General features: G+C 30.3%; 2 protein-coding genes across 2 annotated transcripts; one reads left to right on the top strand and one right to left on the bottom strand.

The window, feature by feature from the left end:
• The first annotated feature begins 4,662 nt into the window (after window positions 1–4,662).
• On the top strand, window positions 4,663–7,909 carry LOC139426687 (mast cell protease 1-like). Its single transcript, XM_071186416.1, has 3 exons — window positions 4,663–4,951; window positions 6,016–6,146; window positions 7,739–7,909. Exons 1-3 carry the CDS (start codon window positions 4,663–4,665, stop codon window positions 7,907–7,909), a joined length of 591 nt encoding a protein of 196 aa, XP_071042517.1.
• A 6,083-nt stretch (window positions 7,910–13,992) lies between these two features.
• Window positions 13,993–14,864, bottom strand: LOC139426686 (uncharacterized). Its single transcript, XM_071186410.1, has 2 exons — window positions 14,785–14,864; window positions 13,993–14,299 (listed from the first exon to the last, which is right to left on the bottom strand). Exons 1-2 carry the CDS (start codon window positions 14,862–14,864, stop codon window positions 13,993–13,995), a joined length of 387 nt encoding a protein of 128 aa, XP_071042511.1.
• Window positions 14,865–27,181: the final 12,317 nt, after the last annotated feature.

Here is a 27,181-nt window from a genome sequence, read left to right as displayed (position 1 = left end):
GTTCGCTTTCGTGTAACCAGTGTCACCGGAGCGAATATTGGAACGCAACCTAAGAAGTCTGGAACATATCCGAATATCCACTGGATATTTGGATAAGTAACAGACGTGTTTGGATATCCCTGGGATAGCGGTGGCTGTGTGGGCGCACTTCCTAAAATTTTGCCCATCTTTCTAATTTTGTTTTATTCTTTAAAATTCTGGGTATTTGTTTCACTTTTTTGAAATAAAATATAACATATTTAAAAACTTATGTATTTATTTTTTATAAAAAATATTTTGTAGATTGAGCCCTGATTTTTGATTTTTCATTCAGTGAAATAAGTGAAAACCACATAAAATTTTTTTGTTTTTTTAAGAAACATTGTCAGGTTTAAACTTGTTTTCAAAAATAAGTTTGATTTCGGACCAACTATGATTGAACATTGCGTTAGAAGCAAATATCGAAGATTTATTCACAGTTTTTTAACAAGACAAATTTCTATTTCGATTTATAGAAAATAAAAAATTCCTATTGCTTGGTCGTAATAAATAATTTCCCTTTTTCGACTATGTGTTTTTAAAATGCCTGAAAAACAGTTCCAGTTTATGATCTATTACCGCTCTTTAGGCAAAATTCTAACATTCGTTTCAAAAATTTCCACTCCAAAATAATATACATTAAAATGCATGTATTCAAATCAAACAGAATTTGACAAAATGTTTGTCCCATTTTAACTCTTAATTTAAATGAGATACACTGTATATTGGTCGGTACACATTCACATCGAAGTTTCGTTGTGTTCAGATATAATGAGATTTAATATTTGTTTGTTATTTTTTATATCTTGAATTATTAGAGGTCCTATGAATTTTTAACAAAAAAAAAAATTTCTTCATTTTTTTTTCAAAAAAAAAAAAATCTAAGCTGCAAAAAATTTAATCAAAGTAAATTACATACAATGAGCTATTTCCACCAGTTTTCAAATTCTTCAGATTGCAACAACATTAAAATTAAAATATCTAAATAACACGTACAGATGTATGGCACTAAATGTCGAAAGAAAGACGGAAACATAACTTATATTTACAAAGAAAGATGCACAAATAAATAGTATCAAACAATGATTATTTAAATACGCGATTAGAAACTCATGTGTCGTAATAACATCGAATAGAATCGCTAAAATCGCGTAGAAAAACAGCGAGATGATTGAGGAAAAAAAATTTACAATGAAATTAGAACGAATAAATAGCATAAATAAAAGATTATTTAAATGTGTTACTAAAAATTTGCTTAATAAAATAATCGTAATAAAAGTTGAACCAAAATTAAATCCACCTGGAAAAATATCACAAATCCTGCCGAAAAAAATGATTGAAAAATAACTTGCATTTGCGATAAATTTGGCAAAAACAAAGCGCGTCAAAAGGTTATTACTTAAATGAGAGATTTGAAACTCGTATGTCATAATAATATCGTAGAATAAATACGGATTTTTTATCGAGTGGAAAACCGTAAATAATACAATGATTCACTTTAAAAAATCATTACGATTTATGACGTAATATCATGCTATATGTATCGGGATTTTAAAAACAATTTATAAATTGGTAGTTTTAAATACAAAGAAAATCGCAACGTCATTTAGATTTGCGATGATAAAGAGACTCTAGAAGTTATATCTGAACTTCGTGCATAGTATTAAAAAAATATTGAGTTTTTTTAAGATCATGCGGAATTTCGTAGTAATAACCGTTGAAATAGCGATTGAGAGACACAACATAGATTTACAATAGAATCTGTGGAAATTGCACGAATCAAAAAGTGATGACTGAAATGAGCGATTCAAAGTTTTTGACGCTTTTTTAATTTTAAAATAATAAAAAAAATCGTGTTCAGTAGATTCCGCGGACTGCAGATTGAATTCCCCTAATACAATAACTTCTTATAAATATTATTTTCATTTAATCAATGAAAGTAACGCCTACATTTTTACGCGACACTTCAGCTTTCATTTTCATTCAGCACTTCAGCTTTTATCTCATTTAACAGCAGCCGAGCCTATCAGAGGCGACCCAGCTTTACTTTAATATAATACAATCACATTAATCATGATTGCGCAAACGAAGTAACATAATAAGGATTATTGTTCTACATAAAAAATTAATTTTTGTATTAAAGTGGTAGGTTTAGAATAGATATAATCAGAATATTTCGCCGCTTTAGGAAATGGGCACAGCACTATTTTTTATCATCGGTTCTTACCAGAATCTAACCTCGTAATTAAACATCGACACTACTGTCTCATATTAACTCCCCTTTAACATTTCATTATAGACTGCGGCAGAAAATTTTCCACTGTTAAGATCATGAAGGCCGCCCTCTTATGAATCACATGTAAAATATTTGTCTTCAATGAAATATGTTAGGATTAAAAACGTACGAAAAAAGATTTCCTAATGTTTTATTTTATTTTATTTATCTATTATTTTTTTTTTAAATTTAGAACAGCAATGTATAAATAATCTTGACAATTTTCTTCCTACATTTCTACTATGACTAATTATGAACCTTGCTCAAATGTATTCTTAATATAAACAATGAGCGAAGCTTTAAGCCAAAAGTAGGCGTTACTTCCAATCTTCAATAGTGAAAAATATTTATTATAAGAAGTTTTGTATAATCAGCATGAACAAAGATCTAAAAAATCATGAATTTGTGTTAAAAATTTAAAAGTTATAAAATTATTCGCTGAATATCATTATTTCACCTGATCACAAAGAGTATAATAAAATATTATACATACATTTATTTCACTCTAAGAAATATGAATTTCTTTGTTGATTTTCATAAAACCATGATCAGAAAATAAGGAATTTACTTTTTAGGTCGGTATAATCTTTGATAAATCGACGAGACCATGGGGAACATGCGGTGGAGCTTTAATTTCCCCAACATTTGTGTTATCGGCAGCGCATTGTTTTCGCAGCAAGTGATAGGAATTCTACGCACTAAACGAAATCTTAATAGTAATCATCCCTTTGACGCAGAAATTGAAACATATTTTTCATACTTTTTTAATTAATTTAATTTATTTAGGTCCAAATAAGTTTAAAATATTACATTTAAAATTTTAATAATTTTATTTATGAAATACAGCCTGAAATAAGTTTTTTTTTTTTCTGCGTTAAAGGTAAAATCTTACGAAAACGACTCTCATCCAAACAATAATTTTTCCAATTTGCACACATTTGCAGTTATTCAGAGCTAAGAGAAACGGTTATTCATCATTGAAATTTCCTTAGTTTGCAAAATCATTTTTAGATGAATTTTTGAATACGAATGAAAAAAAAAATTTTCAAACTACTTTCTTAGAATTTTATATTTTAGTTTAAATATAATTTCGATTATCTAATAAATAATTTTTAGCAACTATTTGAATATGTTTTACAATCAAATAATAACAATATATATTTTTGCTTGTAATTAGAGCCACAGAAAAAATAAATGTATAAGCGGGAAACCGGTGTCCCATCAGCCTCAAAAGGATTGAAACCTTAGTTAAAAACTATGTGTAATTAAAAAAAGAGATATCTTTTTTGCGGATATAATCGTGTGGGCTGATGAAAGGATTATATCTTTTGTTTTCCGGATATTTTAAATTTTTTTTTTATCATCTTTCACCCCAGTTGTTTGTTATTTTTTTACTATTATTTTTCTTTCCTCCCCCTTTTTTCATATGTCTGTAATTTTCCTTTGTCTTATCTTCATTTTGAACTTACATATACATTAGGCCTTAAGAGCTAGGTATAGCTTGTATGTATATATATATATATATATATATATATTGAATATGCAACTTAACATTTTTATACAAAGATAATTTAGTAGACTATCTTTGAATTTAACATTCAAAAACTCTATGGTATGNTATATATATATATATAAAAGCTATACCTACCTCCTAATGCAGCCGAGTATAGATATATATTTCAAAAATCAATTTATATCTATTTTTTTTGATGAGAGAGAATTGGTTGGTTGCCGAAGATGGAATTTCCAACAGAACCACGCTTCCATTTACGTTACAAAATCTCTTCGAGTTAGTAAGTATAAACACTGGAGTACTAGTGTTCAGGTCATGAATGTCCTGTCTTTTTATGTGACCTATATTCCCAAGAAAACTTAGGAGCTACCCTTAGAAGGATTGTGTACGGCAAAAATTGTCAGTGGCAGAATCGATGGCAGCTGTCCTCTAAACCTTGGCTTATATTAGTAACTATGTCTTCTGGTTATAATAAATGTTACGTAGCATCATATATTCCGAATCGTATTTAAACATGAAGGACATATAAACTACAATCAGAAGGTGTTTTTTTGTTAAAAGCTTACCCCTCTTTTGTTACATATTCGATGTCTTTTCCTGTCCAAATTGAGCAGAAAGTCAGTTACGCTCAGAAAATATGCGTTTAGTTGTAGACGTTATTAATAAAATTGTTTGGTTCTCATTGGGTTTCTTTGCTCCAAGTAACGAAAGAAAATCAATGTGGCGTTATTTAATTGAGACAAGTTGTATATTGAGGTACACACATTCCTATCGAGGTTTCGTTGTATAATACGTTAGCTTATAATACCAATAAATAAATATGTATTTCTTTTATATTGGAGATTTAAAGTGCTTGATGACTCCTGTCAGGTGCAAAGAAGCTACAAAAGAGAAAAACCTACGAATTGGATTATTAGGCAAAAATAAATATCAATCTGCTATAACAGTACTTATTGTCAAACAGATCATTATTCATCCTGAATATGATTTTCGTAAGAAGAGTAATGATGTAGTCCTTTTAAAACTACAGCATTCCATTCCTTGTACACCGTACAGCAAATCAATTTGTGTTAATCCACCTAAAAGTATTCTTACATTAGGCAAGATAACGCACATTGCTGGATTTGGTGCAATACAAATGTTCAGTAAGTATAGTTGTATAGTTTTCCTTAAACCTATCTTTCATACGTAAAATTTAGCAATTGTTTTAACACTGATTTAAATAATTATGAATATTTCTGCTTTGATTATTTCTCTTTTTATCGTTTCATAATGAGATTTCTCTAAATTTGTCATGAAAAAAATTACAGAAAAAATTTCAAGCGAAGTTTTCTGAAAACATTAACAGACCTTTGTTTTAAGTATTATATATAGCTCATATAAATAAAAATAATTATTATTTTTGGTTTAGATATACTAAGATTTCTCAAATATTAAATGGAAAAAAATGCTTTTAACTGTGTTTTTCGTTATATTAGATTGCAATAGCAATTTCATTTTAAAATGTAAAACATTTTTCCATCAATTGTAATTGAATGATTAATTCGGCTACTGTGTCGGGTTACAGTGTTAAGGACCGTGCCCAGAAGCAGCAGACAATCATTATCAAGTATTGTCGATTCAAAAGAATTAACAATATTTAAATTTAGGCATATTGAAAAAATTTAAAACGATAGTTGTTTTAACAAATGATTTGTGATTTATAAGAATTAACTTTTTGCCTTTTATGCAAAAAACTTTTTTGATTGATTATTTTTCCGATATGCTGATTATAAATGAAAATGTCAAAGTTATCATGAAACTTTGTTTAGAAAGTGGAGATTAAAATTTAACGTAAACAATTGTCTCATTAAAATGTATAAGTATGGGGTTTTAGTATTTTAATACGTTCTTATTTACTTGCTTACGAATTTATGAGAGTGCAATCTTCCAAATGAAATTTTGACCACTATGCCAGCTAGAAATCTCAAATTTTTACAGGAGCGTTGTGCTTAATGTCATTGAAAGTCTTAAGTCTGTCTGAATCACTACAACAAAAATTATAACGATATCAAAAGAAATTTTATCACCAATCGAATTTCCGACCGTTTCCCAAATAGCTCATATTTTTACCAGAAGCTCTGTGTTGGATAAAAACACACTATGTACCTCTGTCACCTAAAAAATTTAAAATTCACTGACATTTCGATTCTGCTTCTTCCTCTCTCAGAGCATTCAAAAGAACTTCGCGAAGGTACTTCACGTATTGTTGACAGTAAAGAATGTTCCTTTCAGTATCCCAACTTCTTACCTTCAAGGGAACTTTGTTTAGTGACAGATAAACGTACAAAAGCTTGCAAAGTACGTATCTTTTTTTTATTTCTTTTCCAAATAACAATATAAACAGATTACATAATATATTACATATTAAGAGAACATATTAAGATTACATATTAAGATTCATATTAAGATTACATATTAAGATTACATATTAAGATTACTTATTAAGATTACATATTAAGAGTCATATTAAGATTACATATTAAGATTACATATTAAGATTACATATTAAGATTCATATTAAGATTCATATTAAGATTACATATTAAGATTCATATTAAGATTACACATTAAGATTACATATAAAGATTACATATTAAGATTAAAGATTAAGATTAAAGATTAAGATTAAAGATTAAGATTAAAGAATAAAGATTAAGATTAACGTAATGATAAAATAAAAACAAAACTTCACTATCTCAAATAAAATATTTTCTGAATAAAATAGTATTTAACTGGTATAGGCGCTCATAATTGCGCTCCGCCGAAAAAAAATTGATAATTTAGTGTTCCTCAGGAAAAAAAATTGGGAAGCGCTGCTTTATTTCATAATTGCTGTTATATATTTTTTAAAAAAAAGATTCTAATTTCTGGAATTTTATTATTATTAATTGTAAGATAATAGTGCCTTAAACATGATTTACGTTATGAATAAGTAAGAGTTTAGCGAGGAACTCTAATTTTATGAACTAATATTCCATATTATATTTTTAAAAAAAATCTGAAAACTCACTATGCGTATTATTTGACAAGGCAGAAAAAAAAGTACTTAAGCCAGGATTCGAAATCGCGCTCTATGTGCTAAGTATTAAACAAATTTTAATCTATGCAATGGTATATTAGCACTATGTTATGATGCAAGGTATAAAGTTAGATTCTATACAAATTAATATTATCTTGCTTACTCCATAACATTATTTTGATGCTATGCAATATATAAATAATGAATATAATTTTATTACAGAATTTTGCAACTATACATTTTCCGCCCTCTTACTACAAACTGTATTTGGTGTCCAACAGATTTGTATGAATGAATATTTTAAATTTAACTAAGAAATAGTACTCGAGTAGCAAAAATTTAATTCATATTTCTTTCCATTACTCAAAGAGTTTTCAGTTAAATTTAATATCACCTATCATTTAGGAAAGAAGCAATTTTATTAAAATGTCACTTAGCTTATTAAACATGTTTTTGAAGATCATTGCTCTAGTTATCTCTCATCTTACTTCAGTCATATGTAATTTTATAGTTATCATCACATTTTGAAAGATTATAATAAAAACCACACAATATAGTCGAAAAGTTTCATTTGAATTGAATGGAAATTTAAACTTCAAACCCCCCCCCTACCCTATAATTTTAAAATATATAGATAAATGTAATTTATTTCCGAAAATAAAACTATAGCTTTATATTTAGATTTATCCAAGATTAAAACAAATTATTGTTTGAGTTTTTAAATTGTTATTTTCCGTAATAATTGTGAAAATAAAAAAATAGTCTAGCGTTTTCAGTATTATATTGCATCTATCTGATGTTAAATAATATCGTTTTCTTACCTGATTAATGTTATTTTATTTTTCTAATTTTCATACCTTTTATGTTCTAGGGTGATTCTGGGGTCCTTCAACATAAACATAAGTTTCATAGTGTGGGAGTGGTTTCTTATGGTGATCTTTCTTGCAGCCTAAAGAATCCTTCTGTGCTCATGAGAACCGATGCCTACTTTCACTTCATCAGAGAACATGTCAAAGACCTTCCAAAACAGCCTCATAGATAACCTTCCATTATTGAGGTTGATGAGTAGAATCCTTCTGGTTTTATTTCTTTGGAGGACAGAAATTATTCTCTGTTGATTTTGTCCCGAATTTTAGTTTTGACCCGAGAATATTAAAATGTGATTTAATTCTACTTTTAGTGCGTCTTTATTTTGTTCTTTGCTAATCAGCAAAAAATAAAATAACAAAATACAAAAAATATTATCAAATACTAGATCGAGTAAAATAACATAGTAGTTTTTTGAATATAATTTAAATATAACTGTTGACTTAAAAGTAGATATTTCTAGGTTATAACTAATGCAAAATAAGTATAAATTATACAATGACAAGATAGTAATGTCAAGTGACTTGAAATTTTCGTGATATTTTGGAAAAACAGGTGTTCGGTTCAGTTGGATTAGTCAAATTGACAATAAAGTATCGAGCGTAGCTTAACGATAAAGGGGTTGTTCCGCTTTTTGTCATGGTGCGCGGAACTGAACACTTTGCTACTTTCAGTCACAGAAAACATTGACCACTTCCACTCTTAGCGGCACCTCCCACCACGGAGTCCAACTAAAGAGGAAGCAAAAAATAGAAAGTAATTTGTTACTTAACACTGATGATGACCAATAACTATACGCTCACGAATCACCCCTGAAGCAGCTTCCACACTTAACGAGGTGCCCAGTACTGTTTGTCTAAGATAGGTACTCTGCCAAACATTCGTCTGGAACTGTGGCGGTGACTATGGTAACGAGGTATGATTATTTCAAGTAGGGGTGCAGGGTCCCTCTTAAGGACTGGTTTCGGCGAGAGAAAAGGAGACCTCTTCATCGAAGCTACCTTCCTTAAAATGCCCTCTTCTTGTTTCCATAGCACCAGACTGCCGCAGACTTAGTGGCGGTCAGAGTACCTATCTTAGACAAACAGTAAGTGACTCTGGGCTTGACCTAGCAGACAGAAAACATTCGTGACTATCAGGGTGATGTATACAGGCCAATATAGACATTCCGTTTACCCGAAGTAGGGGTCAAAGCAGTGTGTTGGGGTACGAAGATTCCCAGGATCGACTTTTCCAAGGACATGGGTCTCCACTCAGGGCGAACACGTGGGTGGTCACTTCTCATCATTGTCCGATACAACAGAGTAGTAATCGAACACAGACAAAAAGAGTTCACCAGTAAACTTGGCAACCCTGACGAGAGGAAAGAGAAGAAAAGGGAGAGGCCATATCACTAGGGCAACCCGGGGGGGGGGAATCCTAGNGGGGGGGGGGGGTGACTCACAGTGTTTACCTAAGGAAAGTAAACCCCAAGAGAGGTCCCTTCCAGAAGAACATTTAGATAAATAAAATAAATAATTATAAAAATTCTGATTAGAAGTTGGGTTCTTCCTTCCCTCAGTATTTAAACTAATTTCGACTAAGCTCAGAATCATTTTAGTTTTAGAAGCAATTTGTTAAGCTCTTTCTTCAAATTTCAATGAGAGTAACGCCTACACTTTTACTCAAATATTCACACCACCCAGAATAAAGCGTGTTTTGAATTTGATTGATCATTTCATTATTCAAAATGCAGCTCAGACCACCAAGATTTAAAAAATAAATATCGGCGACTCGAACCTTTGTAAGTATGTAATTTTGCAGTAGTTCATAGTTCAGTTCATATAAAATTATAAATTAAGATTATTGTTTTATTTATTAAAATGTTTTTAAAATTAAAACTGGTAATTTTAAAATACATAAATAAATAGATTATTTCGATTTTTTGGGTTGTCTTTTACACACCCGCTTCCAAATATTTTGTCTTCAAATGTTAACAATAGGACTTTTTTTACTTTTTCACATTTATGGTGACAAATAAATGCTATAATGTCAGGGTTTTTTTCTAAAATATATCGCAATTAGATTAGATTTAATATGTTAAGAAAAAATTCAGCTTGTTAGTAAAGAAAACGTTAGGAATAAAAGGGAAAGAAACAATTCTTATGCCCTTAAAAAAAAGAACAACAACTTTACAATAAAGAGTTTACGATAGAATAGAACCTTTTAAAAAAAGAGTAGTTTATCATACCCTTCTGAAAAGTCTCAAATGCTAAAAGTCTCAATTGAATGCACTCTTGTGAGAATATCTAAGTTTCAAAATTTTAAAAACTTATACCATATGTAATTAATTATATTTTCGGAAAAGAAAATTTCTATCACTTCATCTGCAAACCAGTTTGACCTCTTCACTGTTGAAGTGTAAAGAAATATTACAAAATATATTTTACCGTTCCAAATTTCTGCCATAATTCATAAGATAAACAAAATACGAATTATACTTCAAGCCGACTAATAATTTTAGGCACGCATACTTTTACCTCTTGTTATAACTAAGTAAAAGAATATAAATATTTCAAATGTTATATTGCACCTTAAGTAGGAATAATCAGACATTTTGCTAGATTATGGTCAATTTAAATAATGAAAAGATTTAACAATTATTTAGGAAAAAAAAAAAAACGCATTTACGAAAAAAATGCGAATATTTAAGTACATTGCAATACTTTATTAAATTGTAATTTTTAAACTATTTAATTATGTAAACCACTCAAAATAAATAATTATTGGAAAGACTGTAACATTAAATATAAAAAATGAATAATCCTTTGAGATAAATTTCAAAATTATAGAAAAAAAAACGCAAAAAATTAAAGTTATCAAATGTTTTACCTTAACATAAAACGATAAATTAAAATACACATAAAAGCGTAACTAAACGTATATAAAAATAAATGCTTATAATAGAATGCGATTTTACTTGTTTACTAGGCTGTCATAAATTTTGCCATGCATACGAAAGTACACATACTTGCAACTGCATGTTCTTGTCAATATTATTTTAAAATATTAAGTAATCTTCCGTTTATGTGGAATTCTACCTAAATAGCCTTTTGTATTTATTGGAATTACCTAAATAGCTTTTTGTATTTATTAAAGTCTTCTGTATTTATTGGAATCACCAAAAAGCTAAGACGCCTACTAATGTTTCAGTTAGGGTGGAACTACAAACTTCCTTCATAGGGTGTTTTTAGAAGAACTCTATGGAATATTCATTGCGAAAACAACGCAGTTCACAATTATAAGTGAAAATTTGAGTATAAAGTGGGCGTTACTTTCAATTAATAGTGAAAAATATTAATTATAAAAGATTATTGCATAAAGTGAATCTGTTAAAGTTGAGGCGATCAGAGAGAAATGAGGAATTATTGGAAATTCAATGCAATAACTGAAATGATCTGTATTTATTGGAATCCCCAGAAAGATTAATCGTACATTAATGTTTCAGTAAGGGCAGTTTATAAATTTTCTTATAGGCTGTTTTTAGAAGTAAATGAATATCATTCTTCAATAGTGGAAAACGATAATTATAAAAAATTATTGCATAAAATAAAGCTATTAAAGTTGAGGCAATCAGAGAGAGCAACGGATTAAGTTTAACGATGATGAGGGGAACAGTATTTTCGACTTCTGTGCACTTCATCGAAATTGGTCTTTCAGCTTAGATGTAAAGTAGTAGAAACCCTACAGAAAAAATTCTAAACAGAAATTCCTTTACCTGTTTATTTTATTTATTCTTCTGAGAGGTATCATAAACTTATTCATCTGAACTGTAAATGTATGGGATATGTGTCGAATCATAGTCATGAAAATTTAACTGAACACCTGAGGCCGCACACGGCTCTTTTCCCACTCATCATATTACACGGATGATTGAGAGAATAGGAAAACGTTGAAAATGAAATGCATATAGTTCAACTTGGAGAGAAAAAGAAGGAACACGTTGCCCAGTAGTGAGGATTAACAGTAAAAATCAGCGTACGGTAGGCTTAAAAAAATCACCCCGAATAACGTTTGATCTAATAATCCGATCCTCACATTCTAAGACTCAATCTTAATAACTCAAGGTATTGACCTGAAATATGTAAACTGATTGGTGCAGACAATATTTTAAGATACAAATCAGACATACAATGACGTTTTTCTGAGTATACATACCTCTTTTTTCGATTGATTCGGATTTCTTACTCCCAAAATGTAGAGAGGAGTCACAATCTGGGATATGTGGTTCTAATTGTTTGGGCAGAAGTAGGGTCAAAAGTTTGGACCCCTTAATGCTCATTTTTCTTTCTGCGTACTTTGTCATATCTCAACTAATTTTTAATATACTTACACACAATTATAAAATTCTCTTATACAATAATAGTTTCTATCAAAAATCTATTTTTAATAACAACTGTTATTTTCTGTTACTTTATTTAATTAGAGTCGAAAATATTTAGAACTGCAAAGTATATACTTTTAAGAGTGTAATTTTATAAGGTTAAATACAAAATTTGAACGAAATTAGTTATGAGTTCCTGAGAAATCGAGTTTTATGCATCTGATTTTTTAACATTCGATTTTTCTGTTTAACTATCTGATTTTTAATTATTGAAATCTTTAGGGAATTGACTACAATTCTAAGAATTTTTTATCGAGGAGAAAAGTCAAATGAACATTAGAAAGAATATAGGATCCAAAATCTTGCTTTTAATTTTAAATGTATCATTATTTTTATAACGGAGCGAAAATAACAACAGGCACTATTAAACAAATGAGTCTGAACACAATCTATGATCTAGTTCTAGGTAATTCAAAATACGTATACTTGTTTCGTGATTTTGAATAAAAGAGATTTTTTAATGTTATTTATGTATTTTTTAAGCGAATATACTGAAACGTCAATAGCAAATATGAATCAACAATGCCAACAGAAATAGTTCCAAGAAAATTATAAAAACAATGAAAAAAATTGGGGTTGAGGACTTTTAACGAAAGTGCATTACAATGGATAATATGTTGTTTCGCTGGAAATGAATTTTGGAATAGGAGAATTGAATAAAACAACAAAACAATTTATAAAATCTTTTATTCAAAAGTTTCATGCCACGAAAATTATTTAAACATGTAAATTTTACGTATTTCCTTGTTATTAACAATATTTTCATGTGTGAGTAGACAAAAAGTTGTTCCTTTCTTGTATATATCTATAATATTCATTTTTAAGATATTTTTTATATAAATTACTAATGATAAAAAGTGTACACAAACAAACGAACTATATCTTTTTTCTAAAGACCGTTGATCGTTTTAAAATTAGAGCTGAACTTTACCCTCTAAATAATTAAATAAAAACATTTCCTAATTTCCCTTTTTTTCTTGGGTTCTTGTAAATTATGTTTTAGTTTTTTACACAAAATTAAACTTGTAATTACTTAAAAATAATAAAATTGATTTTTTGGATTTAAAACCTAAGCCTACATTAGAGAAAGTATTTCAGCTTTTTCAGATTTGTTTTAAGCATAAAACCGTTTATTCTCATTGCTTTTCCAGGGAAAAAGATATATTTGCTGTTTTACGATATACAACTTATCATAACTATTGAATAAAATTAATATTGTGATCTTTTTCACATTTCTTAGATTTGAAATAGTCCTTATTGTAGTTAAAGTAAAACAGATATGTAAGCTTTTCTTTCTGATTTCTGTATTATTGTATTCGGAAATCAATTCAAGCATTGACCCCCTTTCTTCTTCTTCTTTGTCAGCGCAACAGCTCCTTGCATGCCTTGGCCGCTTCAATAGCTGACAAACGCCAGCGCCTCTTATCCACGGCAACTCCCTTCTAATATTTAGGGTTTTCAAATCATTTTCGATGTTGTTGAGTCATCTAGAAGGGGTCTGCTTCTGGGACGTGACCCCTCGGGGTTCTTAAAGGTGACTATTCTCATGGCGCTATTTTCAGATGGCCCAGCCATATCAGCCTATTACTGTGAATTATTTGTGAAATTTGGGGCTGCTTGTAGAGTCGGTAGAGCAAGAAGTTATATCTGGTTCGCCTTTTCTTGAATTGCGCCAAAGATGGCTTTGAGGATCTTTCTTTCAAAAGTCCACTATATATCTGAATTTAGGGTGCAAGTTTCACTTGCATAAAGTAGCACAGGAAGTATGAGTGTCTTATAGAGTTCTAAATTTTTGTTTTTCGTCTGAGAAGATTCGATCTTAACTGTCTCCTGAGTCAAAAGAAACCATTAGCCATTTGCACTCTATTGTTGATTTCTGCTCTAAGTATGTTTTGATCGTTAACAACAGAGTCAAGGTATTTGAATTCGTTAACCCTTTCAAAGTTATAACCATTAATACATAAAGGGGCACTGTAATTTACAGTTGAAGACGAAAATTCTAGGAATTTTGTCTTACCTTCATGAACAGCAAGACTCATACTTGTGGCAGCAACTTCGAGAGCTCGAAAAGCCTCTTTGACATCCCTTTCTGACCTTCCAATTATATCGATGTCATCAGTATTGGCCAAAACTTGAAGAGACCTATTCCAGAGAGTGCCTCTTCGGTCCAATACACTGTCTCGGATACACTTCTCCAAAGCAATGTTAAAAAAGTAGGCAAGCAAGGGAATCACATTGACGCAAGCCTCTTTCAGTTCCAAAGGGTTCAGAAAGATGGTTTTAAAGTTTAGTCCGGCGCCTCACATTATTGAGTGTAGCACCGGTGAGGTTAACAAGCTTTACAGGTATACCGAACTAACTCATTGTCTCAAGCAGCTTATCCCTCTTGATGTTATCATAGGCAGCCTTGAAGTTTATAAATAAGTTAAAAGTCTTGATGCTATATTTAGTTTTTTTTCTCCAGGATTTGTCTTAGAGTGTGGATTTGGTCAATTTTGGACCTTTGAGATCTAAATCCACATTGGTAGTTTCCAACCACTTTATCAGCAAAAGGCTGGAGTCTAATTAAAGAGAATATTGGAGAAGATTTTATATATGTCATATTGAGTAGGGTAATGCTTCTGTACTTAGGACATTCAAGTTGGTCTCCTTTTTTAAAGATGAGGCAGATAGAGCCTTTTTCCCATTCAATGGGCAATTTCTCCATGTCCCAAATTTTAAGCATGATCTAATGGATAGCATTAATAAACTCAGGTTCATCAACCTTAAAAAGTTCAGATGTAATACAGTCGGGACCAGCCGATCTGCATTTTCTAAGTTTTTTAATAGCGAGCTTCACTTCATCGGGGGAGGGTGGAGGATTTTTCACTTCTCGGATAGTGACTGAATCCGCTTGGTCGATCCGAGAGTCGACAGCATCGTTTCCGCCTTCAAGTAGGTATTGAAAGTATTCCTTCCACACATTAGTTACTTTTCTGGGTTCACTTACTAACTCTCCTTTTCTATTTCTACAGGTGATTGTTTTTGGTTTGAAGTCACTTCGCATGAAATTGACAGTTCTGTAGAACCTCCTAAATTCATTTTGGTTGTTCAAACTTTCAAGGTTTTTCAATGATTCCTCCAGGGACGCCGGTTTTTTCTCTTTATGTAGTTTGTTTTCTAGCCTTCTCAGATTCCTACATTTTTCCTCGAAAATTCTCGTACGATGCTTTTGTAGCATTAATCTATAGGCTTGGTCTTGTCTTCTGCAGCCTTTCTGCAATCATTGTCAAACCACTCATTTCAAGTTCGTTGTCCTAGATCTGGGATAGCTTCACGTGCAGATTTCAAAATGGTATCCTTTATTGCGTACCATTTTTCTTCATCAATTCTATTGGATAATTTAATTTTATATTTTACACCCTTTCCCCAGAAAAAGAACTGATTCGCTACTATTATTATTTATTTATACATATAACGTGTTTATTTTTCAAAAAAATGTTATTCGTTTTACTGACTTAAAATCTCCCAGGTAACCTGCTATTAAATTACTAGCCTCTTCTGATTTAATTTTTACCTCTTACGTAACTTTCAGATCTCTTGACCAATATAGGCAATCTAAGATATCTTGACTAGTATGGGTATCAAGGTTAATTTATTATAAAAATATTCAGCGTAAAATGTGCTAACATATTAAACAAAACAACCATGACATTAACCTCAATTGCGCTATTACTGGATAATAAAACAAACTTAGCAGAAAAAGTTTTCTTAATGACTCTGTTAATGAACTAAAAGATAACATAATCAAGTAAATAAGTTTCAACGTTAGAAAGTTAAAATCAGCCCTCACATTCATATGGCACGTTTAATTGGTAATTAACCCATTGACATACGAAGACGTCTGGGAGACGTCATTTGTTTCTTATGTCAGAACAATAATTGAAGTGACTTAGACGTCTTCAACTACATTCCATTGCGAGTTGTTGTTTACAGTGCAATCAAAGATCATTTCTATATCAAGAAATGTTTAATGATTGGTCAAGGGGTTAAAATAGACATTTGATTGCTAATCTGTTTTATTTTACTTTTTAAGCTGAGACGAAATATTGTTTGCCTTGGTCTTAAATTAATCTAGGCTTGATGATATAGGCTTCAAATAAGAGTACTCAAACATATTATTTGTGTTTGATGTATTTAAATTTATGTTTGATGTTTGTTGTATCAAGTTGGATGTATTTTAACAGATGTAGGTGACCAATTTCTCGCAATTAAAAGTTTTGGATTATTTTTGTAAATTTTTTGATATTTCATTTCATGCAAAATAATATACAATTAGAAAATAAAGACATGTGTTTAAAATAGATGCAAAAGAAAATAAATATTTATTATTAATATTTGACAACAGAAAATTTTATTATAACAGTTTAATAGGTCTGAACGTATTGAAATTATAATGCCGCTTGGACGAATTAGAAAATTCAAATTATGTAATGGTTATATTTATGTTTAAAATTACTTTTGATAGTTAAATGTAGTATTTCTTGAATTTTCAATAACGTCTGTTAGATTGCACATTTGATTCCATCTCGCTTGTTTACTTCATTTAAACTATAAACTCAACGAGTATATTGCATTTTTCTTATTGCTTAGTTTGCTTCCATTTTTTGTAACATTTTGTAACAATGCTTTTTATTTTACATTTTCAGGTTAAAGGAAAAGCACATCCTATCAAACATCATAAGGTTGGTCATCATCACCGTCATTGCAATAAATGTCGTGAGTTTAAATTTGTTCTTATTAGATTCAGTATTATATTTCATTTTATAGAAATTAAAAATACCTTTTGCTTGATCGCAAAAAATAATTTCTCTATTTTGATTAATTGTTCTTTAAATGCCTGAAAAACAGTTCTAGTTTACGATCTATTACCGCTCTTTTGGCAAAATTTTGATTAATTGTTTTTTAAATGCCTGAAAAACAGTTCTAGTTTATGATCTATTACCGCTCTTCTAACAAAATTCTAATATTCATTTCTATAATTTCGACCCAAAATAATATACATGAAAATGTATAGATTAAAACCAAACAGAAGTTTACAAAATGTTTGTCCCATTTTAACTCTTAACCTAAAAGTCTTTTTCTATTATTCTGAGAGTCTCTTTAGCTCTTGTTCACTCTGCAAAAGGTACGAAATAAATTTTTTTTAACTTAAATTTTACAGCATGCGGTGTATCTGGTTTCACCGAGGAGCGCATTATTAATGGAAAAAAAGTTGAAGATTACAGAAAGTATCCTTGGATTGTAAGTATTTCTTTTTTAATGTTTGAAGAAAACTTATCAGCTTGACAATTCTCTTTGTTTATAAGTTTTGTTATATTTGTCGCTTGAATTAAATTTTTTTTGTGAATACATATGAAGGGAATAGGATTTTATTTTCGTTAAATTTTTAATGGAAGCTTAAAATGCTAAAGTAAATTAAGGTAACTAAAATAGACAAAACTGGAGGAAAATTGTATCACAGTATTTGATAGAAAGATTTTGCGAAGTATACTTGGTGGTGTAAATGAAAACAATAACTGGAAAAAGAGATTTAACTTTAAACCGTATAAGATTTATAAACAAACCGATATTATTAAAGACATAAAAATAAATTGAATGAATTGTATGGCCCACGTGATTCGAATGAGTGTTGACAACACGATGAAAAAGATACTGCTTTTTAGACCCACTGGAACAAGAAAAAGGGGATGGCAGCTGTTGAGATGGGCTGACTCGGTTGAGTCTGATTTTCTTACGATTAATGAAAAGAAATGGAGATCAAAGATAAATTGGAAGTCATCATTGGGAAATATTCAGAGGAAGGCATTGGCCCACATTGGACTCTCTGGCCAACTATGATGATGATGAAAATAGAAATGAATTTATTTAAGGTTTAAAAAGTACCCTTGATATTTGTTATTTTTTGACGAAGTTTTAAATAATAATTTAATTGCTTTAATTATTTTAATTATTAAGGGGAGAATGAGCAATTGCGTACATGTTTGAGCATGTTAAATTTAAAAAAATTGGCTTGACAATTCTACTTGTTTCTAAGTTTCTTATATTTGTTTGCTAAATTGAATTAATTTTTTCTTTGTAAATACAAGTGAAAGGAACAGAAATTTATTCTCGTTCAACTTTTTAAAACAAGGTAAAAATAATTACAATTCAACTAAAGTAGAAGTGAATATATTTAAGGTTTAAAAAGTCTCCTTGATATTTTGATTTATCAAATATTTTTCTTAAAAAATTATTAAATAATAATTTTATTTATTTTAGTTATCAAAATGGAAAGCGTAATTGCTTGCACGTTTGAGCATGTTTAATTTAAAAGAATTTAGAAAAGGCTTTTTCAAATTAAATTATTAGTCATGAATTTCTACTAGCTCAATTTCTAGCTATGTATTTAATACGCATTTAAAGTAGTTTAAAATTGTTATATCAGTTAATATAATTTCAATCAAACTTTTAAAAATTTCTATTCATTATGTTTACAATTTGCTTAATAGTTTTGATGAAACGGAGTCAAAAATGTTGAGAAGTTAGGTTGTTATATGAAATAACGTATTTTTGCAAATTGTGTGTTATTTTCATACCTGCTTAGAATTCGTAGTAGTTATTGATGAATATTAGATGAAGTTTATATTATATTTAGCCAGTGGCTTCTGTGCTGATTCTGAAAATAGAGCAAAACGTCATTATGAATAAAATCAAGTTTTTTTAAAATGAAATATGTATATCATCTAATTTTTTAATATTAAATAATGGAGTATAATTAAGTAATTATTCTTCAATGCTGTTTTTCTGCACTATTAAAAATGTATAAGAATTGAAAATTATTCATTGATTTATATAATTTGCATCTAAGTGTTAAAATCTCGCTAAATTAGCGATGTTTAAAAATATTTTATAACTTACAAAATAACAAAATTCATTTGCTTGTTTAAATGCCCGCAAAATTGTTTACTGCGAGATGACATAGATAGGCTAAAATTATAACTTTACGCGCAATGCGCTTAAAGAAGTTTTCTTCGAGATAGAGTTTTGAAAAATAGTGTTAAAGATGTTCTTTTATTTTATTTTATAACTGTTACTGAATAGCCGACCCAGTTTTTAATTTATAACTATCAAAGTTCAACTCTGTAGACTTGTAATTTTGAACCCAATCCAGAAGTCAAAAGAGTTGAAGTATTTGGAGAAATTTGACTTCGTGGAGGACTTTTTGATGAAACTAACTCGCATTTGTGTTACATGGATAGGAAAAAAATGAAAATCTCCCACGGTTAGCCTCATGACTAGGGGACTCTAACCCATGATCCCTCTATCACTGAGGATATTTTACATGAGCAATGTGGTTGGCTCGAGGTGGATGCAGAATTTGTATCGATCAGCCTTCGTTGGGATTAAAACCTTTTTCATCTCTTTGGGAGGCGAACGCTTTATTTCTTGAGCCAACAACACTCAAGGATGTTCTTTGAAATAAATTCTTTCTCCAATGAAGAAAAAAAAATACTACAGTTTGAATACTGAACACGAAGTAAAGCTTTTAACTATGCAGAGTGATTGTTTGTTGTTGTTGACNTTTTGATTACCAAATAGCAAATTTATGGTATGTCTGGTGTATAAATCGACCCCTATTTTTGATTACCAGATATCAAATTTATGGTATGTTGGATGTATAAGTCGACCCTTATTTTTGATTACCAAATAGCAAATTTACGGTATGTCTGGTGTATAAATCGATCCCTATTTTTGATTACCAGATATCAAATTTATGGTATGTTGGATGCATAAGTCGACCCTTATTTTTGATTACCAAATAGCAAATTTACGGTATGTCTGATGTATAAATCGATCCCTATTTTTGATTACCAGATAGCAAATTTATGGTATGTCGGGTGTATAAGTCGACCCCTATTTTTGATTACCAAATAGCGAATTTATGGTATGTTGGGTGTATGAATCGACCCCTATTTTTGATAACCAGATATCAAATTTATAGAATGTTGTGTATCGGGTAAATTTTTAATACTGCTTTCGAAATTTATGCTAATTTTTTCTATTGCAGTAATAAAGTGTTTTTTTTAAATAATAATAAATAAAAAGTAAATAAATACTCGAATTCGGAAACATTAAACGTCTGATTTACATTTTTATTCCTTTTTTTGTGTGGAACAAAACGATAAACGTGTAATTCTTGTCTCTGTGAAACATTTACATTTTCGATAAAGGGGGCGATGCGCATCTGTTTGGATTTAGGGACATTGCAACTTTTTCGAATACATATATCAATATTACTCCAAATATGTTAAGATTGAATTTACGTGACTGAAACCGGCTTCAACCATATAGGAACTTGGAAATGCTAGCATAAATGGCTGAGCTTTTTCGTAAAGTTTTACATGCTTTTGCATTATATTTATATTTGTCCAAAATTTGCTTATTGTTAAATTTTTAAAAAGCGTCTTCCGATAATAATTCAAACTCATCTTGCAGGTTGATGTCCACGTTTTTGATGACGCGTTTATTTATTTATGTTCTATAAAGAAACTGATATTAAGTCAATTATAAAAAAAAATCACAAATTTTACATACTCAATTAGATATGTGTGATTTACGATTTAATAACTGTTTTTTCGTTGACCCCCAATCGACCCTTCCGATTCGGATCGACCCCCTGGCTCAGATCGACCCCCACTTTTGTTAAATAGACCTCTGGGGGTCTATATAGACCACTTTGGCGACCTCTGCACTAAATGAAATCCTAATGGTTATCCTCCCTTTGTATCAAGCAAATGTGCTTGACCTATTTAAATAACTACCATAATGCTGCTAAACTTAAAATGCTTTTAACACAATGTATCTAAATTACATGATGCATAGGATAGGGGCCGCTGCTCTGCCCAGTTTAGTTAAATAAATAAATAATGAAAGATCATCCCTTTGTCGCAGTAATTTCGTAAAACATATTTTTCATACTTTTTCATTAATTTTTATTTATTTAGGTCCAAATAAGTTTAAAATATTATATTTAACATTTTAATAATTTTATTTATGAAATACAGATTTCTTTTTCTGCGTTAAAGGTAAAATCTTACGAAAACGGCTCACATCCAAGAAATAATTTTTCCAATTTGCACATATTTGCAGTTATTTAGAGCTTTAGAGAGAGTTATTTAGAGAAACAGTTATTCATCAGTTGGCAAAATCATTTTTAGATAAATTTTTGAATACGAATGAAAAAAAAATTTCAAGCTACTTTCTTAGAGTTTTATATTTTAGTACAAATATAATTCCGATAATCAAACAGATAATTTTTTGCATCTATTAGAATGTGTTTTATAATTAAATAATAACGATATATATTTCCTCTTGTAATAAGAGCGACAGAAGAGATATATAAGCGGGAAGCCAGTGTTCCATCTGCTTCAAATTATTGAAACCTTAATTAATAACTATGTGTAATTAAATTAATTATTGAGTTACGTCATTTAATATTACGAAATCATCCTGAAGAAATATAATTTCCCTTAATAAGTATAAAATTGTTTGGTAGATTTTGAAGCGTGACTCCCCAAAAAATACGAGGAGCAAAATCGGAAAAATACAGTCTAAATAGTTAAGTTTGGTGAACGATCCCACTATTTGATCCAGAAGTATTCTGGATTGGATTGAAATTTACAAGTCTACGGAGTTGAATCCAGTAGCTGAAACCTAATATTGGTTCGGCTGCTCAAAGACGGTTGTAAAATGTTAGGGTTCCTTAATATTAATATCACATGGTGAGAAATTCCAAAGAAACCTTAAAGAAAAGAAAACCAAAAATCAAAGAAACCTTAAAGAAAGTATAAAACTTTCAGAACATAGATATTAAATTCGTTTCTCTAAAGACAGTTCCAAGAAAGAAATATGATGATTTTATATTATTTAATCTAATATAGAAGTTTGTTGATTTCGAAGTTAAGAAATTTTCAAATCATTTAAGGATATGTAATTCTAATAATCGGCATCCAAAAATTCGATTGAATAGCTCTTTAAAAATAAGGTGTCGTAGTTGTTTCATCCTTGGGTCCGGTTTTCATTTTCCCTCTCCATCGACTCAAAGCCTTCACTGCTTAGCCGGTAAACTAGCTTGGCGCGATTTTTACCGCTTTTACACCAAATATTTATTACTGATGAAGCGAAGAGAGCAGAATATATTGCGAGGAAGAGCTCTTTCTCATATTTGGGAGGTGCTTTTGTAACCTTTTCAGCAAGATCATGCACTTACTTTGTTTGAACGGAGCAACAATCAAGAAGTTACAGACATGCTTCTTTTAATTTTATTTTTAAAAAAAATATTTTTTTTAAAATAAAAGTTCGTTCTTCAAAAAATTTTTTATAGGAATTTCTTGTTTTTAATAGCGTAAGTATTCTTATTGGAGAAATTTTTATTTTTAATAACATTATTTATATTTTTAAGAAAATTTTATATTTAAAAAATCCAAATAAATTTTTTTACAATCATTATTTATATCCATTATTGGTTGAGTGGAATTATTCTTATGTTATTATTAATTATTATTTTATTAATATAATAGATTATTATTTTATAATTATATTAGAATTCTTATCATTATATTATTATTAATTATTATTTTATTATTATAATAGATTATTATTTTATAATTATATTACAATTATTATTATTATATTATTATTTTTCTAAATATTGCTTTTTCTTTTAAGAAGATCAAATCATTTATGTGAGGATGAAAACCACATGTAACCAAAAATAAATATTTGCAACTTAATTTTTTTAAAAGACATTCCTTTCTCTGAAAATTATTTGATCATTTTCACTCAAATTTCGCTGTAATGAATCTTCTTGAATAGTCTTGAAATGAATCGTCCAATCTATCCAATTAATATTTTATTTCGTAGCATAAAGAATATCGTTAGTACAAATTAAAAGTTAGACCTCAGACATTTAGTTTATTTCTTAGTGTGTGAAATATCGACAGATATATCAAAAGTTTCAAAATTAACACTATTTTTTAAAATTCTTTAAGTATTAAAGTATTATATATATATATATATATATATATATATATATATATTATTATTAAAATTTTCCCCTTAACGTCCGGCAGGTGGCGCAGCGCCGCAACTGTTGTGTCTGTTTTGTTTTTGCAAATGTAAGAGAGCATAGAGGTGCGCGCAAATGAGCCAGTGCAATTATGATATCTGTAAATATTGTTGTAAATAAATAATTAATATCATTAAGCTCTTACTTCCTCTCNTCCCCCCCCCCCCCCCCCCCAAACGAGTTACTCGACACGTGAACAAATGATGGGATTACAACAAAAATCAGAAGAGGGATGAAAACCCCGTGATAGAACCTAACGTAAACTCAAGGTATGTCTATCTTGATTTTAAAATTATGCATGAGTCGAGTATTATGAATTAAAGAAAGTATTACGTATTTTAAGAAAGTAAAAAGTATTTTATGGAAGTAAAACGTATTTTGAGAAAGTAAAAAGTATTTTAAGAAAGTAAAAAGTATTTTAAGAAAGTTTAACGTATTTCTATAAACTATCAAAATGTCTTTTCTGGGAAAAGGCAGAAAAAATGATTTGATTGAACTGGCTAACGAAATAGGTGAAAATGTACCACCCAATGCAGTGGTAATAGAAATTAAGAATATTATCACAAAAAGTAAAGATTATGAGGAAACATTCGTTAAAAAAATTTTAGAACGGATAATCGAAGAAAGAATCCAACGCGAAGAAAATGAAAGTAAAGAAAAATTAAAACTGTTAGAGTTTCAAGAACAGGAAAAATTAAAACAATTAGAATTGCAAGAACGAGAAAAAGTAAGAGAATTGGAAGTAGAAGAACGTGCAAAACAACGCGAGATAGAGGAACGACTTAAGCTTAAGGAAATCGAAGATCGTGAGAAACAGAGAAATTTTGAGTAACAAAAACTGCAATTGCAAAACGAAAACAAAATTGTATGTCAAACGTCAAATGAAAGTAATACTACGGTGCCAGAGTCAAATATAAAGACTATTGATTTTCGAAATCTAATGCAAAAATTCGATGTAAAGGAATCCGAGATTTCGTCATTTTATTGTCAATAAAGATGGGATAAAACCGGGCTCCAGAAAGGTTGAGGTTATCTCCAAGTTTCCCGAACCTAAAAATGTGCATGCGGTTAGACGTTTTCTTGGTTTAACAAGTTTTTTTAGAAGGTTTATTCAGAATTACGCCATAAAAGCTAAACCCTTAACCGAATTAACTAAAAAGAATGAAGAATTTAAGTGGGACGAAAAGAAAAAGAAATCTTTCGAAATATTGAAAAATGAACTCGCACGACAACCAATTTTGGCACTTTACAATCCTGAAGCTAAAACCGAAGTTTATACTGATGCAAGTGCAGACGGCATCGCAGGAATGTTACTTCAGTTGGGAAGCGATGATAAGTGGCACCTAGTTTACTGTGTCAGCAAGAAGACTACTGAACCTGAAAGGAATTACCATTCAAGTAAATTGGAGTTGATGGCCATAGTTTGGACACTAGAAAAACTCAGACAGTTTTTGTTAGGTATCAATTTTACAGTTGTGACAGATTGTCAAGCATTAATATACATGAATGCCAAAAAGTCAAGTAATCCCCAAATCGCACGATGGAGTATTCTAGTACAAGAGTACAATTTTGAAGTTCGCCACAAACCAAGCATTAAAATGACCCACGTAGATGCTTTGAGCAGAGCTCCTGTCTCAGACCCAGAAGACACCATGACAAGCCTTATCGAGAAAAAAATTGAAGTATGTCTAACACTGAGCGAAGATGAGCAAATTTTAAATATCCAACATACTGACAAGGAGTTAAAGACATTAATAGACATTTTTAAGAAAGATGAAGGAGAAAGATCTGCAGAAGAAAGACCGAAAATAAGTAATTATATTTTCAAGAGAAATCGATTATACCGAAGAATACTAGAAAAAGGAAAGGAAAAACTACTCTACGTGATCCCAAAAAGTATGAGAAAAAGTACCACTGTTAAATTTCATGATTTGATGGGATATTTTTCTCTTGACAGGACTGTCAACAAAATCAAAGAACTTTATTGGTTTCCCTACATGAAGCGTTATTTAAGAAAACACATATCCATGTGTTTTGAATGTCTAGTGAATAAAATTCCCGGGGGAAAGCAACAGGGACATTTACATCCAATTAAGCCAGGAAAAAGACCATTTTCAATAATACACATGGACCATTTAGGCCCATTTGTGAAGAGTTCTAGAGGAAATCAGGATTTGCTCGTTATCATAGATAATTTTACAAGATTTACCACACTCTCTCCAGTCAAAAACACATCTTCTCAACACGTTTTAAAAGCTCTGGAGAATTTCGTTCAGGATTTTGGACTGCCTGATCGGATTATCAGTGACAGAGGTTCATGCTATACGTCACATCAGTTTGAACAATACTGTCACAACAATGGAATAAATCACACATTGAATTCGACCCAACATCCCATGGGTAATGGAATGGTTGAACGGGCTAATAGAACAATTCTATCCACAATAACAACATCGATGAGTGATCCATGTCATAAAGATTGGGATTTACGAATCAAAGAAACTGAAGGAAATTTAAACAACACCGTCAATAAAACTACTGATAAAACGCCTTTTGAAATCTTGCATGAATATTCTCCAAGATTCACTGATGGTATCCTTCGAAAACTCGCCGACGAGAGTGCAGACAAATGGACTGATCCCAAGGAACTTCAAGAAGAAGCAACCAGTGTGATTGAAAAGAAACAACGTAAAATGAAGGAATACTACGATAAGAAAAAGTGCCGAACCATGACTTTTGAACCGGGAGAAATAGTGGTTGTCCGACGTCCAGCAAAAGCAACAGGAGAACCAACAAAGACTCAGCCAAGGTACAGAGGTCCTCTACTTGTGACTGAAGTCCTCCCCAACGATACGTACAGAGAGACCCAATTGGAAGAAAAAGTGGGAAATAGGTACTATGCAACAACGTCCAACGTGAGTCAACTAAAGCCATGGCGACCACCGTTACACGATGATGATGAGGTCTCAGGTAACTTATAAATTGGAAACAGGTAATATGAACTTTTGTTTTTTTTACTTCTAAGAAAATAACTTTAGTATTGAACAGTTGAAAGACTTTTCATTTTGGAACAATTAAAAACAAAAACAGAACTATTAAGCAAGTCAAAATAGAACTGTAATAGAACTTTAAAATTTTTATTCATTCATTTTCAAAAAAAATAAATGTGTATTAAGTATGAAAAAAAATGTTAATTGTCTATATCTATTATGTAATAATCGATGTGTGCATCTTTTGTTAAGTAAGTGTCAATTGAGGGCAATTGTATCATCATGATGCCCGAATATTAAAATTTTCCCCTTAATTTCCGGCAGGTGGCGTAGCTCCGCAACTGTTGTGTCTGTTTTGTTTTTGCAAATGTAAGAGAGCGTAGAGGTGCGCGCAAATGAGTCAGTGCAATTATGATATCTGTAAATATTGTTGTAAATAAATAATTAATATCATTAAGCTCTTACTTCCTCCCCCCCCCAAACGAGTTACTCGACACATGAACAAATGATGGGATTACAACAATATATATATATATATTTTAGAAATCTCTATTTTTTTGTTCTTGAGAGAATTAGTTGGTTGCAGAAGATGGAATTTCCAACATAACCATGCTTCTATTTAAGTTTCAAAATATTCTTTTAGTTAGTAAGTAGAGTTAGTAAATATGAACAATGGAGTACTGGGGCGCACGTCAGGAATGTCCTGTCTTCTTACCTGACCTATATCTCGAAGAAAACTTAAGAGCTATCCTCAGAAGGATTGTATACGGTAAAAGTTAAATATAGTAAATGTTACGTAGCATCTTATATTCCAAATCGTATATAAACATGACGGACATATGAACTACAATCAGAAGGTGTCTTTTTTTATTTCGGCGGAAAATC

This window comes from Parasteatoda tepidariorum, chromosome 1 (genome assembly GCF_043381705.1).
Source record: "Parasteatoda tepidariorum isolate YZ-2023 chromosome 1, CAS_Ptep_4.0, whole genome shotgun sequence".
Taxonomy (NCBI): Eukaryota; Metazoa; Arthropoda; class Arachnida; order Araneae; family Theridiidae; genus Parasteatoda; species Parasteatoda tepidariorum.
This window is presented reverse-complemented; position numbering and strand designations above follow the sequence as displayed.

What these genes read in the sequence shown, in the direction of transcription:
- LOC139426687 (XM_071186416.1), top strand. Translation starts at nt 4,663, where the DNA reads ATGACTCCTGTCAGGTGCAAAGAAGCTACAAAAGAGAAAAACCTACGA. An exon ending in TGGTGCAATACAAATGTTCA is followed by an intron (nt 4,952 to 6,015) that starts GTAAGTATAGTT and finishes TTCCTCTCTCAG; the next exon opens with AGCATTCAAAAGAACTTCGC. An exon ending in AACGTACAAAAGCTTGCAAA is followed by an intron (nt 6,147 to 7,738) that starts GTACGTATCTTT and finishes TTTATGTTCTAG; the next exon opens with GGTGATTCTGGGGTCCTTCA.
- LOC139426686 (XM_071186410.1), bottom strand. Translation starts at nt 14,864, where the DNA reads ATGGAGAAATTGCCCATTGAATGGGAAAAAGGCTCTATCTGCCTCATC. An exon ending in GACCAACTTGAATGTCCTAA is followed by an intron (nt 14,300 to 14,784) that starts GTACAGAAGCAT and finishes TCTCTGGAATAG; the next exon opens with GTCTCTTCAAGTTTTGGCCA.